The sequence below is a fragment of the Rhincodon typus genome, chromosome 2 (assembly GCF_021869965.1).
Source record: "Rhincodon typus isolate 14 chromosome 2, sRhiTyp1.1, whole genome shotgun sequence".
In the NCBI taxonomy this organism is placed as follows: Eukaryota; Metazoa; Chordata; class Chondrichthyes; order Orectolobiformes; family Rhincodontidae; genus Rhincodon; species Rhincodon typus.
In genome coordinates, this window is record NC_063333.1 from 115,152,414 (window position 1) to 115,167,781 (window position 15,368).

The 15,368-nt window shown below is 35.4% G+C and overlaps 1 protein-coding gene across 1 annotated transcript in view; it reads right to left on the reverse strand.

Moving 5' to 3' along the window:
- Positions 1-13,039, reverse strand: part of jarid2b (jumonji, AT rich interactive domain 2b) — a 121,466-nt gene extending 108,427 nt beyond the window's left edge. Inside the window, exon 1 of the mRNA XM_048607635.1 lies at positions 12,874-13,039. Coding sequence (XP_048463592.1) covers positions 12,874-12,973 — 100 coding nt within the window. The 5' untranslated portion in view covers positions 12,974-13,039. The remainder of the gene's footprint in view (positions 1-12,873) is intronic.
- Positions 13,040-15,368: the final 2,329 nt, after the last annotated feature.

A 15,368-nucleotide genomic window follows, 5' to 3' on the forward strand; every position in this document is an offset into this window, starting at 1 on the left:
TTCCACATTTAAACAAACTTAACTCCATCTGTAGAAGTATCTCTAGAGGTACTAAAACATCACAAAAAGCTTCCAGCAGTGCAATACACCTGTAACAAGCATGACCATGTTATTTTCCAAATGTTTGACTTAAACACAATACAAGTTTTAGAACATCAATAATTATACTGCTAAGCATTTTTAATAGTTCATATTGATCCGCAAAGGACGGTTCCACAAGATCAATGGAAATCAGGGGTGTGCAGCCCAAAAATTTCCCCTAGATATATTTCTCTCAATTAAAGAGTTATAAAATCACCGCTACAGTATTAATATTTCAAATACCAACCAGCGTGGGCGTTGCAATCTCCTGCCCAAATCAGGACCTGAACTCTGATATGGATCCATGGGTATCAATGCTATTTCACCATCTTATCCAACTGTCTCTGCTTTATAGCTTTTCTATGAAATAGGTATATGCTGGGCATTCAGTACTGAAGCACTCAAAAGCTGCTGGGTACCATCCAATCCTCATTCAACTTGCATACAGCTTGCCTGTCACAATCACTGGACTGCAATGCATTTCATGAATCCTGGTTCATTTCTTTTTCTTCAGAGCCCAATAATCCTGAAGTCAATTCAAATCTTGTAAAATACACTAAATAACTACAGAAATAATGCGTTGAGCCATGTGGGTAACTGGGCACCCAGACGTGGATTGATGCACATAGCTTAAAAAATTTATTTGAGCATCATCTATAATCTATCAACAATTCTGTGTCAGTTTTGGTCTCAAAACTAAATTGGAGAAACAATTTTAAAAAACATCAAGAATTTGGGTTATATAGCCAAAACAGTAGACTACAAGTCTAAAAACACATTATCCTGAAGATTTATAATCCATTAACTGATCAGACTTGGATTTCCACCACCACAATTCTAATGGGGCAGAAATACATATATAGGGGACAGAGGAGAATAAGTACAAAAGGAGGACATAAACAGAAATAACAAGAGGCCTTTTTGAAATAATTAAAGTGCTAAATACTGTCAGTAAGTTAGCATAGAAACTCTAGTGCAGAATGAGGCCATTCAACTTATCATATCTGCTATTTGGCCTGTGATACTGCTAATTCAACTATCACTATCCACCCATCAAAATACTTTGCACTTTTTCTAAACCCAGATCATAGTTAAGCCAGATAGAGAGATCAATTTAAATTTTGAGGGGCCATCTTGTTCCACTTGGAGACAAATTTGCAGTCTCCAAGTGAAACAAAATGGCTCACTCAAAAGATGATAACTGCATCAAATAACCTGACGTACAAGGCAAATGGATAAGGAATATTGTAGATTATCAGATTGGTTAAGATAGTCCTCGAGTACTTAAATCATTGGGGTTGTTATGACACAAGCATAGCAAGCCAAGTGAAATCAGCCTCACTGTCACTAATATCACTGTGTTGCAAATCTAAAGCAGTCAACAACCCTCAAATTTGCTCAACTGTTCCTTACCAGACTTTACAAATAATGGATCTTGCAAATTTATAACTTATACAAAAAGTAACAATTTAATTTTAATAATACAACTTTAGCAGAATACAGATGAACAGCAAGGCAATCTTATTAATATATATGATCCAAGCACAATCTTATTTGAATATAAACTCCCACATTCATACCGACAGACAGGCATACAGACAGACTTAAGGAATAAATTAAGAAAATAAAAATGAATCGTAATTTGCCAGTTCAATAACAGTTTCAACAATGAATACCAGGCCTTCATGAAATCCTTGGGTAATGGGTTGCATTCCAGGCACATAGGGCTATATATCTTGCTTGAATTCCGAAATCATCAGTCAATACAAACACCATCAACAGACTTCCAGAACTATTCAACCACTTCTTACAGAATAAGATTCTCTTCTCAGGGTATGCAAAAAAATTGATAACTGAAGTGAAACCAGAGAGAATTAAACAAAAGCAGCACTGTCTAGAAACTTTCAAAACAAAAAATGAATTGCCATCAAAACCCAATCAGAAGCAATTCAGTCAGTTTCTTCTCCTTTAACGTGCCTTGTAGTTAGTCAGTCCTCCCTTAATGGACCGATTCAATATTCAACGAAGCAATCAGTCCCTGAGCATAGGAACATCTCGGTGCCAAATTGTCTACAGTGTCCTTAGACCAATAAAGGACTTATATTATCTTTCTAGTCCAGTTCGTCACAGTACTAATATGTCTCTGTTCTCTCTTTTTTTCCCCGAAAGCAAACTGCTGTTCAAAGTGCGAAGTTTAATTCTCGACTTCAACACAGTTTCAAACCAAAATGAAAAAAAAAAGAAAAACAGTGATGGTCTCAACAAGATAAATAATCTTTCTTCATTCCTCACCAATCAACTTTTCCTACCTTGGATCTTACCACTCATACTTCAATGGAATGAAAAATATAGGGTCAGCGTGATGCAAAGTTTTGCTACGGCAGATTACAAACTTTGGCATTTTGGTACGAATCACTGTGTAGTCTAAAAGAGATTCAGTTGCATGGCTAACTCTTTTCACCATTTGCATCAATAACTTAAACAGAGATCCAGAAAGAGTGGTGCTAAAATTCACAAGTGATACAAAAACGGTTTAAAGGATGACTCTATGACTGAACAAATCAATTAAAGGGTACAGGGGAGAATGAGCTAAAAAGTTGCAGGTGAAATTCAATTTCACTATATATGAAGCTTCTATTCTGAATCGACATTAGTTCAATCCTGCACAAGACCAGAGTGTGATGAAGGCTCAATGTCTTACTATTACTTTGGAATTTGGATTCTCAAGTAGAAGCAAATGAGTTTGTTTTGATTTTGTGAAGGGGCCTTTCTCTTCTTGAAAAAAAGACGAGTAGTCATTTCTTGGAGTATGTCCAATAACCGACCACCATAGTAAACCAATAATCAAAAAATATGACCTATCAAGCCAGATTTTACACTGGAATCTGGCTCGTCCAGCTTTACCATCAGCTGGAGCAAACACAAAGGGATTGTGGAGGTACAGGTTCATGGGCCACTAAATTAGGTTTGTACTATTGTGCAGAAAAAAAAGGTACATTGAATTCCACTTTTTATAACAAAGTACAAAACATAAAAGCTAAGGGATAATGATGAGCCTATAAAAGTATAAACCTCATTACAGTATCCTGTGCAGTGCTGGACTCTACACAATAGGAAGGATATTGAGCTTTTAAGAAATGGTAAAACCATGTTTAGGATGCTACTTGGTATAAGAAAACAAATGAGAAAATATTCGAATAATTTCATATTTTCCATTACAATCATACATGTCAAGGAATGATTTAAAATAAATACTTGCAGTGACAGAAGTACGGGATAAAAGCAAATTTTTTCACTAATTCAGGAACCTGGAATGTGGGACCAATAATGTAAGAAATTTTGAAGAGGTAAAGAAACCCGTCTTCACGGAGATGTAGGACTGTGTAATTTACCTCTACAAAGTAATGCAAAAAAAATCACTAGTACAAAGTAGATTTGATAAGTAGATAAGGGAAAAGATAATGAAGGGAATAGCACAGGCGATGATCAATGCAGCTTTCTCTAGAGAATGTTTCTAACTGCTAGTAAAATCGATGCTTTGTAGCCAAGTAGTAGAACAACATATTCAATGACCACCCAGTAAAGAATCACTCAATTAGCTCTTTTGTGCTGTAAAAAATCTCTCAAAATCATGTTCATAAGGAAAAAAGTTATTTTTCACTGACAGAACACTTGAGCATATGTTTTGTTTAAATAGTCATCCTTTAAGTCTATGTGAAGTATTTTGCATAACAGTATACCTACATTAATCCGCATTTCCTATGTTTATGGCATCTTTGTGAAACATGCTGTGTGTTACTGTATAAATGTTTGGGTCTTGAGAGAGTCTGGACTCTGGAAATACTTCTTTATGCACCATTTCTGCAGAACTTATTACATGATCCCAAAACAAAGACGTTATTCTGAAAAAAATCTTACAGGTTATGTGACAGGAATGAATCAAATGTGGCTGCAAATTAAATTAAATTTTGTATTTCAAGGACACTTGCCAATGAAGCACACATTGAACAATTTAGTTTTGGAAACAGTTATTTTTGTAAAAATTAAAATGCTCCATAAGGTTTGAATCTGGATACTCAACACAATCTTTACCATTACATATCTTAATTTTTGGCCTCCTCTCCTCACCAGTTGTATCTCATTTTCATACTTGATTGACCACGTTCCACTAGCAGACACTTATATGAACTCGATCGCTGGTTCTTTACCGAAACAAAATTAGTTTAGCATGCCCTAGTTCAATAACTAACCCTACAATCATGCCATATCAATGGAAATCAAATGAGATGCTCATCGTTTAGTGTTTACTACTAGAACTATTTGGTCATATCTAATTACTAACATAGAAGCAAAATGATAGTCTTACATACTGAAAGGGCAGGATGTTTAAAAAATTTCACACACTGTCTGTTCATAACATTTTGTATAAACTAATGATCAACGAATTTCAACATTAATCCCTAGGCACTTCTGAGATATTATAAAACACGCGACACTGAGTCAGACAAGGTACGAGATCAGATGGCCAAAGGTTTCATGAAATAGGAGTTGTCTTAAACAAACATGGAGGACTTTCAGGAGTGAATTCCAAAGCTAAACGTTTAGACCGTTGAAGACATGGCCACTAATGGTCAAGCAATTAAAAACTGGTAATACCCATGAAGTTAGAATCTGACGGCAAAAATATCTCACGAGGGTTCTAAGGCTGGCAAAGGTTACAAGGATAGAAAGAGGTAAGGCCACGAGGGAATTTGAAAGCAAGGATCAGAATTTTAAACTTGAGGCATTGCTTAGTGAGGATGGAATATAGGTCAGCAAGCACAGAAAAGACATGATGATGGACTGGATTTGGAAAGCATAAGAACAAGTCCAGTAGAGTTTTGGATGGAGAGTTAAATGCGGGAGGTGAGTTAGGACTGCATAGAATGGTCAGGTCTGGAGGCTACCAAGACATAAACAGCAGTTTCAGCAGCAGATGAAATGAGGTCAGGGTACAGATGGGCAGTGTTATAAAGGCTGTTATACAGAGTATTGGTAACAGTATAAGCAGTTGAAAGCTAACCTCAGGGTCAAACAAGACACAAAAGTTGATAGTAATCTGGTTCAGTCTCAAACAGTTGCCAGGGAGATGAAAATAACTTTTGGCAAGCATGCAGAGTTTGTGTTTGGATCAGTGACTTCGATTTTCCCAATATTTATTTGGAGGAAATTTCAGCTCATGTGGAACCGAGTGTCAGTTAAGTTAGTCTGACAATTTTAGAGACAGTGCAGCATAAATTCTATTACACTTCTTCATTCAGCATTTGGATCTCATGTCCAAACTAAACTTCTGCACTCAGAGCCATGATTTATAAAGGAAATAAAGATCTTGCATTTACGAGACTAGTGTTAATATCTGGATAATGCTTCACCCTAATTAATTTCCCTAGACAGAGTCTAAGAAACATTTTGTAAAGGGGTCAATATTTTTATTACTACTTTGTGTAGTTCAATGTACATTGTAACAAGGAAATTCCATTTAAGACAAAGATGCCCTATCGAATGTGATAACAGTCTATTTGGGAACGTAAAAGTCTAGAATTTGTGAGCTGCAGATATATTGAATGATTTTGGGCTAGAGGAGGTTTATAGAGTTAAGAAATGCGGAGGCTAGGATCGGATTTGAAAACCTTTCTTTAAAAAACAAAACATTTTCAGACTAGGAGACGATATAGATTTGTCAGCATAGGGCAAGTTCAGCACAGCATGAACAAAGTTCTACATAAAAACAGCAAAAAAAGGAGCAAATCCATTCATGTAAGCTCACATTTTCAATTAGTTTTAGCAAATTTGGAATCAATTTAGTTGTGAGGAATGAGATAGTTACAATTTAATGAACCAACAGTTTTGGCAGCAGATAATGAATTCCATTAATGAAACAGGTTAACACATGTACTTTCTACTCAGAAATCTACCCTAATTTCTTTTCATTGTATGACACAAAAACTAACTTAGCATACGAGCGAAACAAACCTGCATCAAGTGCCCATGTATTCAAATCTTAAGATCGTACTGTGATAATTTGGTTGTCAATCAAATATGTTTAAAATTTTACACAGATAAAACTCTAATTGCAAAGCATAAACGATATTTTGCAGGCCCCAATTCTGCAGCTGAGAGGTTAATGTCTCTAATAATGTGATTTAAGAGACAAAAAAAAAACTTTAAAAAGGATGACAAACAAAAGAGTATCTATGGAGCATTTTTTGGGCATCCACAAGCTTCGCAGCTAATAAATTACTTCTGAAACACCAGCAGTAATTAAATATAGAATATCTTCGCACAACCCATCAGATAAATGCTTGTTAAATTTAGTTTGACAGTGTCATTCAAGACACCTTCAATGGCTAGGCTACCGAAAACTCACTGATCTTCACATTTATAGAACTGACCTGAACAAGGAGGTGAGACTTAATTACATGCCTGATTCTCAAAATGGAGCTTGAACCCATAACGGTGTTGTTGCATTATAAACCACTTTGCCTATTCTCTTCCTGCTCCTCCCCTCCACCCAAACATTTCCTTACATTAAGCTGAAGAAGTAGCTACAAAGAAATGGCAAATTCAAACACCATGCCCTATAATTCCACTAAACCAGTAAAATCTAAAGTACATTTAATTCTTGTTTCTGTGCATTACAGAAATTCCAACTCCAAACTGTGAAACACATTTGTTCACAGAGAAGATGAGGTCCTTGTTTTAAGAAAAAATGTGTTACGATCAGAATGCACTATCTGAAGGGGCAATGAAAGCAGACTCAATAGAAACATCAAATTGAATGAATGCTTGAAGGGTGATGAGAAAAGAGCAGAGATAGGACCAGTTAGACAGGTCATTCAAAGAGCCAACACAAGTACAATGAGCTGAATGGCCTCCTTATATGCTAAGCAGTTGCATGAAGACATAGAACAGTCAGATCACTCCTGCAGTTGTTTACATAACAAATTTGCAGTAGCAGGATCAGGGAAAAATTTTATGTAATCCCACCTCACCAGAAAAATTGTTCCTTTTTTAGTTATGATTTCAGCAAAGTGCATTAACCATTCTCCAATATACAGTAGACTTCAGTGCATAGAAGGCATGATTTATGCCCAAAATCATGACAGCAAACATTCTGACTGGATTTTGCTTCATGTTAAGCAAATATTCTGAAATAAAAGCTATCTGGGTCATGAGGACGTGTGAAAAGGAGTTGGAAAGAAAATATGGAGTCTAGACATTGTAGAGGCCAAGATCTGGGCATTGCAATATCGAACGGCTGCAACAAAAAATCAGCTTGGATCAAACAATGTATGCAACCTAATTTAAGGGCCATATTTATAATATCACTCCTTCCTGTTATATTAATTCTGGTACTTCAAAAGTTTCCAAGCCTTTTGGCCTGGATTGTTTAACTGCAGTACTGGGTGAACCAGTTCTGATCAAGAGTCAAATGGACTTGTAAAATTAACTTTTGCTTTCTGTCCCCAGACCGGCTGAGTTTCTCCAGCAATTTGTTTTCAGATCGCCAGCATCCACAGTTCTTTGTTTTATTTTAAAACCTTTTTAATTGTTTTTTGGCAAGAATTGAGCAGAAGGAATATATTCAAAATCAGAACAATAATGACAGCATTTGCTAGACAAGTAGACCATATACAGACGTAGAACAAATAATGAAATACCACTGAAGAAGAGTCTAATGTAAACAACGTGAATGGCTGAAACTTCTGCAATTACTAAACATTAGTTATGTCAGACTCTACATGGGAATTGCAATAAGTAGTGTTCCCTCCCATACAGTATTCATGACATTTTGAAAACCTATCTAGAGTCAAATCTGGTCCATGTTAGGTTTTTTTCTTGATTTTCAATGGCTAAGTGGTGATCTAATTGATCTAACAAAAAAAAATGGATTTAATGGGATAGAAACAGAAAAATTACTCCCACTGGTAGGCGAATCCAAAACAAGGGATGCAAAAATTAAGATTAGCATTAATCCTAAAATTAAATCTAGGCAAGCTAGATGTGAAATCAGATAACATCCAAACTGAAAATCTAGATAATTGTAACTAATGCTTATGATTTCAAATGCCACGTAAAGATCCTGGTGAATTTGTACTAATTGTTCACCAAGTCTGAATTGCGTCCCTGTTTCCAGGTGTAAGATGCCTGTCCTTAAATGTAAATACTTAATAAAGAGCCCACAACATTTTAGTTAAAATGAATACTGGTTTTCCATTTGTTAATATAAAGCATCTTAGTATAGATCAGGCTTTTAAAAAGTAGCCCACTAACATTTTAGCATATTAAACTTTTTAAGTATTTTTAAAAATGATTTAGTTGATCAAAATAGAATTATGTCTCCTAAAATTGTGATTTTCCAATACCTATCTTCTGCTACTTCTTGTAGTGCAGTGTGACTGAAGACCACTTCCAGAACTGTCTGCCATTTTTGCCCAAATTAGCCAGCACTGACAGGCTTTGCTGCAATCCAGGACAGGAAGGAATCAGGCCCACTGCATCCTTCTGACTGCTCAGTTTGTATTTAATTTCCCACTTTGTATTTTCAGCAATCTTGGATCTGCTAAATTCAGTCTTCTCATCTAAGTCATTACTATACATTATAAACAGCCAATCCTGTGCCTCACTAGTTACAGCCTGCCAACTCTAAAATGTCCAGTTTAGTCGTTCTGTTTTCAGACGACTAACCTATCCTTAACCCATGCTTATACCTTATCTGCAATCCCAATCCCTACACTTAATCCATGCTAATAAATTACAATTCCATGAGCCCCAATTTGAAGCAATAATCTTTTACATGACATTATTAAATACGTTTTGAAAATCTAAATATACAAAATCCATTGGAAGCCACTTATCCATCTTACTAGCTCCATCCTCAAAAAAGAAACCTACAATTTATCCAATACTGCTTTTGTTTGTTTGTGCTGGAAACGTTCAGCAGGTCAAGCAGCATCAGTCACAGAGAGAGAGAGAGACAATGTTAAATGTTTCAAACCAAGACTTCTCATCAGAATAGTTCAAAGCCAGCCTACATAATGGTAAAATTATTTCGAAAAGGTTTGTTGGCTCTGTTCCCATGAAGAAACTATACACTAAATATAGTGGTTATAATTCTGATGCCTAAAAACTTATAGGGTAGCCAATCTTCAAATATGGATATTTTTCAGTATCCCCATTTTCTTCTGAAAAAAGTCCTTTATGTTACAGGAGGAATCAAATTTCAGATCTAGGCTTAATGGATTTATCTCGGTTCTGCTGCAAAAAATTAATATAAACTACAATTCAGAGGAGTAATGTAAAATCAGAAACTAAAAAAACAGTAACAGCACATTATTCATTTTCTTAAATTGAGATATTACTCAATATGGCAATCAAGAAGTTTACACATTGTAAAATATAGCATTTGGTAAGATTCCCCAGTATTTATTATTTTCTGCCAAGATCTGTTTAGAACCAGAAGGAAGACAACACTTGCTACTGTGATGGCACACCAACTAATTAATGTCAACTGTCAAGTACAACTGAAGCAAGTTTGAAAACTTAGCCATTAATATGAAAACTACTTCTCTCCCAGCATTATTGCAAGGAACACAGTGGACAACTGTGTGACAGTAAACTAAGATAGGAAGCAAATCCTAGCCAGCATTTAGTGGCAAAAGTTAGCAATTACCCTACAATTACAAATACAAGTACAAATATAACTACATGAAACAAAATAAAGTCCATCAGACAAATTCTCTTCTTTTTCCACAGAAAAACTGTAGCCAATAGTCAAACACATTTAAAGAAGATTTTTAAGTAGAATCAATGCCTATGGCTCCAAGCATAATCCATGTATTTCCTGAATCACCAGAAATAGTCAAAGCCATCATATACAAAGTCAGAAAATTTAAAGTATGGACAATTATAACTGGGTAATTCTGGTAATTGCAATAACCTCCCAAATTAGAAATTAATGATTGTTGTTCCTTTACAGCAATCATCTGTATAATCAAATCTTCTTGCAATACAAACACGTCATAAAAGCTACAGTAAGATTTGTATATTTTTGAGGGAGCCATTGCATTGATAGACTATTTCAAAATCAAGGTTATAATTGCCTATTCCCTAAATTTACTTATGTAAGGAAGCGTGTTACACAAAGTCTGTGTTTCATTCTTTTGCTTCACCATTTTAGTATGCTTACTAAAGCCAAGGATATCATTGCTTGGGAAGTGAACCATTTTCATTATAGGAACCCAGCAACAGTACAAATTACGCTCAGATCTGGCAAAGCTTTGAAGGAAGCAGCGCACAGCTACCCCTACTCAAACGCGACCACAACATAACTTCATTTAAATATAACTTCATTTATTATAGAATTCATGTGAGAAATACTGAGAAATGGTAGAGAACAGCTTCAAAACAAACTAGCAACTCAAAATAAAGCAAGTAAAAACAACTGAGTACAATACTAGAATGTAGACCATAACCCCAAAGTTACTGAATAAGTTGAAGGCCGTTTTATTACATTGGATTTCAAGATTCATTAGTGTTTGGGGATCGCGTTCTGCAATTAAAGTTCTGTTCTTGGTAGTTCCTGAACAGATAAATAGTTTGGGTGATTTTAATTGTCAAGAATAAACGTTTTGCCAGGTGGACAGGGTTATATTCATCTTTTTTATCCTTGGGCTTGTTGGAAGGCAATTACCAAATCACTTTGTATTCTAAAAAATGAGAAACCATTGAATTGATATCAGATGTTAATCTATTTTTATCTCTCTAAAAGGTGTTGCCAGCTGCGCTCAATATTTCCATCAATTTTTTTAATGGCATTTGTTTATTTCAGACTGTACCTGCTCAGAATTGTTAAGATGGTCCGTGCCCCTTCTTTCTCTTTGCACCAGAAATGATATAATTTGATAACTCTATATATACTCAAGAGATGAAAGATCGCAGAACTCCAGTATAAGTGGACGCTATTCTAGTCTGTGCCAGTGTTAGAAGTACGAGTGGCGGTAGATCTGTCTAATGTATTAGTACTTAGGCTTGGTTGGAGGAAAACAGGGAGAGGCCTGCATTTTCAATTTACTCCTTTTCTATCACAATTATAAACAATGAGAATTGGGGCTCATAAAACTGACTGCCTGCCTAGAAGGCGGGAATTAGCCACGTCTACGATTGAATAATTCCCCGTCATGCATTGAAGTACTCTTATTTCAGAAATCATGTTGAATTACCACCTGCGACAAGCAACTGTTCTCCTTTTCAGTATCAATGATTTTATTCCAGTGTAACATGTTAAGTAATAACGATGTGAAATGTCAATTACTTAATTTCTAATCTGTTAAAGTAATTAATTGTTGAAGCTTTTCTGATTTCACATCTCAAAATGCTGTGTGGAAATAACCAAATATATTCTGATATTAGCTGCTTATGATACAAACTATTCATGACAATTAACTTTGTTGGTAGAAACAAAATTTGCTAAATGACATAAGTTGTCACCAAATTCCTGAAAAAAAATGTGTTAATAAGGTTTCAAATATTACAGGTTTAAACAGTTGTGTTTTGGACTAACTTTCTAATTTAGGGTAAATGGAAAAATGAACAGGATCTTTTGATCTGTTCTGAATTCAGTCAAACAAACCTGGGCGCTTTATCTGTTTGTGGGGACAGGTAGAGGCACAGGTTATTCTACAGTCATATAGTACGGAAACAAATGCTTCAGTCCAACCAGTCCATGCTGACCATAATCCCAAACTAAACTAATCTTACCTGCCTGCACTTGACCCATATCCCTCCAGACATTTCTTACTTCATGTACTGATCCACCACATCCTCTGGAAGTTCATTCCACATACAAACCACACTGTTTAAAAAAAAATTGCTCCTCATGCCCCTTAGTCTTGAAATTTCCCATCCTGGGGTCTACTATTCACCTTATCTATACCCCTCATGATTTTAGGTGGTGGTACAAGATATTCAATTACTATAAACAATTACTTTAGCATCTATGCTGACATTGGACTAACTATTAATCTTCCAAGTGCCGAGGAGGAGTTTGCAAGTGGTGATACTGTCTATTTAAATTCTAAGGTAGAATGAATTTGGAAATGTAGAAGATAGTTATTTAGCAATTCTGCCTGATATAAGGCCCATGTGGATCACATTGCTGTGGAGATGAGTTTTGAGAGGGGAAGAATCCAAAGGCAGCCACTGAAAGATTGGGCTACAGGTTTTACAGCTTTTTATCAATGAACCTCAGACACAGATGGGTACAGGCATCCTGAGTGTATGCAGGCAGAGAAACAGAGGCAGCAAATCTCTTTGATTCAGCATACAGAACACAGACTGGAAGGTGTGCTTAGATTGAAGAAACCAAGTTCATGAGAGTTTAAATGAAGCTGGAAGATTTGTTTAGTTTTGCTGGAGAATCACACTAGATTGTTTCTAGAGAATTGAGTGTTGACTTAAAAGGATGGAACAAAGGATAACCATGTATTGCTGTTTTAGAAGCTAATAGGAAACCTTTTCTGTAATTTAGAGTATAACTTGCCTGCTAAACAGTGTCGTGAAAATGGTGCTTTTAGTTTGCTTATTACAGTAAAAGCTTTAAAATTTAATTTTGTCATGTAATCCTTTCAGACTGGAAATTCAAATGTCTAAAAGTAATTTATCTCTAGAGAAGTGTAACAAAAATTTTAAAGTATTCAAATATATAGGCTCTAATTACATTGTTGTTCGATACAAAATTACTATTCAGCATACCTCTAAGGCAAAGAAAAGTTAAGAAATCCTCTGTTTTGGGCTTTCGTTTTGAAAGATCAATAATCTGCGTTGCAGGTGGTGGCAAGACTGGATCCACCATCTTGACTGGGGTTGTGCTGGGGGAGTTGGGCTGTGACTGGGCAAATTTCCTTTGTGCTTGCAGTCTCGGCCTGGAACAAAAGACAAAAGATCTACTTAAAAACATTTGCCAGATGTGTTTTAAATTGAATAAATAATCTAGGAATATTAATATTATACAGTAACATTCTCTTTTCTCAGTCAGAAACTGTACCTCAACTTAAGAGTATTTACATATAGTCACTTGGTAAACAATCAGCACCTGGTTTCTTATGCAAAATAAGTTGTTGCTCCCTTTGTAATTCGGCTTCAATAGCATGCCTATCTTTTCAGCAATACTCAAGTGACAGAAGTCAGTCCACGGAGGAACCATATTAGTTATATGAGAACATTTGTTATGGTGTCAGCATTATATCCCTAGGTTAGGTACAGTAGTGTTATCCAATAAAAAATGCTGACTAGTCATAAATATAGCTATGGTTATACCATTTTAGCTATATACACTAATTTTAGTATCATGCACTTTATTTATATTCATAAAATATAGCTAGCTTGTCTACATACCTATCAAAATTCACTTACTATAAGATCAAAAACTACCTGTCCATTAGAACAAAGCACAGGACAAACCAGAAACGGGCCCTTAGGCCCACCAAGCCCGAGATGACAAATGACGCCTTTCTAAACTAAAAACCATTTGCCTCTATTCAATCCATATCTCTGTTCCCTGTGTTTTCATGCATCTGTCAAGATGCCTCTTAAACATAGCTATTGTATCTGCTCTACCACCTCCTTTGGCAGCGCATTCCAGGCACTTACCATCCTCTGTGCAAAAACACTATTTTGCATTTTGCCACTTTACCAAAAAAGTTATATTAAATTGTACCTGCCAAGTGAGTACAAGTTTACAGTCACATTATCAAAAAGTGACATTGCTCCTTTTCTTTTAAACTTATCAGAAAGAAATTTATTTAGTCTAAAGGAGTAAATGTTTTGGAAAACACTAGTACAATTCAGTTAGATATAAATTGCTTTCCACACTGCCAAAGCTCATCAAGATTAACGAAGCTGAGATTAACCAAATATTTCCAACATCAGTTCTATCCAGATTGATTAGTCTTATTCCAGCAGCCTGAGTTGGATTTGTACTCGGGCCTTCAAGGTGGAAGAATACATGTTCATTCTTCAATTCTACTGCTTCATGAAACCAACCTTCTAACCATGTTAGAAGGACAACACGTGATTGTGATAAAAATTGCAGCTTTCAGTAGACAGTTTAGTTTTAATTAAAACTTAACCCTCTATACAAGTTTCTATTATTTAAAAAAAAAATCAAAGGGCTAGGATGAAAGGAACTAAATTAGCACAGCACTGCCTTTTTAAAGAGTTAGATACTTTATACTGTCCATTAGTTAGATTATTTTTCCCTACTCAATTATTAAGTAAAGGATCTTCTCTAAACCATGCCTGTCGCAATTTAGCAGTAAAGCAAGTGCTTGCTGAAACAATATTAAAATGAGATTCAAGACTACAGTTCCAAGTACCAGAGAGGACATCAATAGGGAACGGTCTTGAACACTGATAAACCTCTCTCAATAGAATTAAAATCAAAGATTCAAACTACCATCCTTTTAATGTTCAACCTCAACACAAAATCAGAATGATGGAAAATAGTGATAAAAAATATTGAATGGGTGTGTAAAGAAATAAAGTTTAGGTTTCTTTGCAGCCTTATCATACGGTCTTGGGCAAACACAATGCACCGAAGTAAATTCAAATTACCTCTTGAAGTAAGCATCAAGAAAAATAGTATTCACAAACAGACCCATGGAGAATTACAATGAACAAACAAGTAAGTTTCCTCTCAGGTGATTGCCTAAATAAAATGGTCATGAGAAAGGTGTAATCTATTTTAATGTTGCCTTTAGGATAGTAAGTTATAATTGCGTGTATTTTTGAGTGCATGTTTTAGAATACAAGTTTTGCTTTTATGCAATTAGCCTTTCACATTAATATAGTTCTTTTCCAGTCAAGTACTTAGTTTTATCTTGTAATCAAGGTATGCTGAACTACCATTTTACAGCATAGCAAAAAGCTTAATGGCTGCAATCATCTAAGGTGGGCTACAAGTTGAATTAACAATATTAAGTTTAAACTACTTTTCTTCAGAAGGCAATGGTTACATTTTACAAACATATTTTCTTTTGTCTACTCCATGGATTGCATGCGTACCAAGCAACTAGACACATAGGTGTTCCCTAATGGTCTGGTGTCATTTCCTGTGCTATGCTAAGTTGAAGAGGAAAAAAAGAAGACAGACTTCCTATTGAAAATTATTACTGTGAAAAGTCAGATAAGGATCAACTGTAATAACATATGAAGTTAAACATTTTGCCAGTAAGCCCAGGCAAGATACT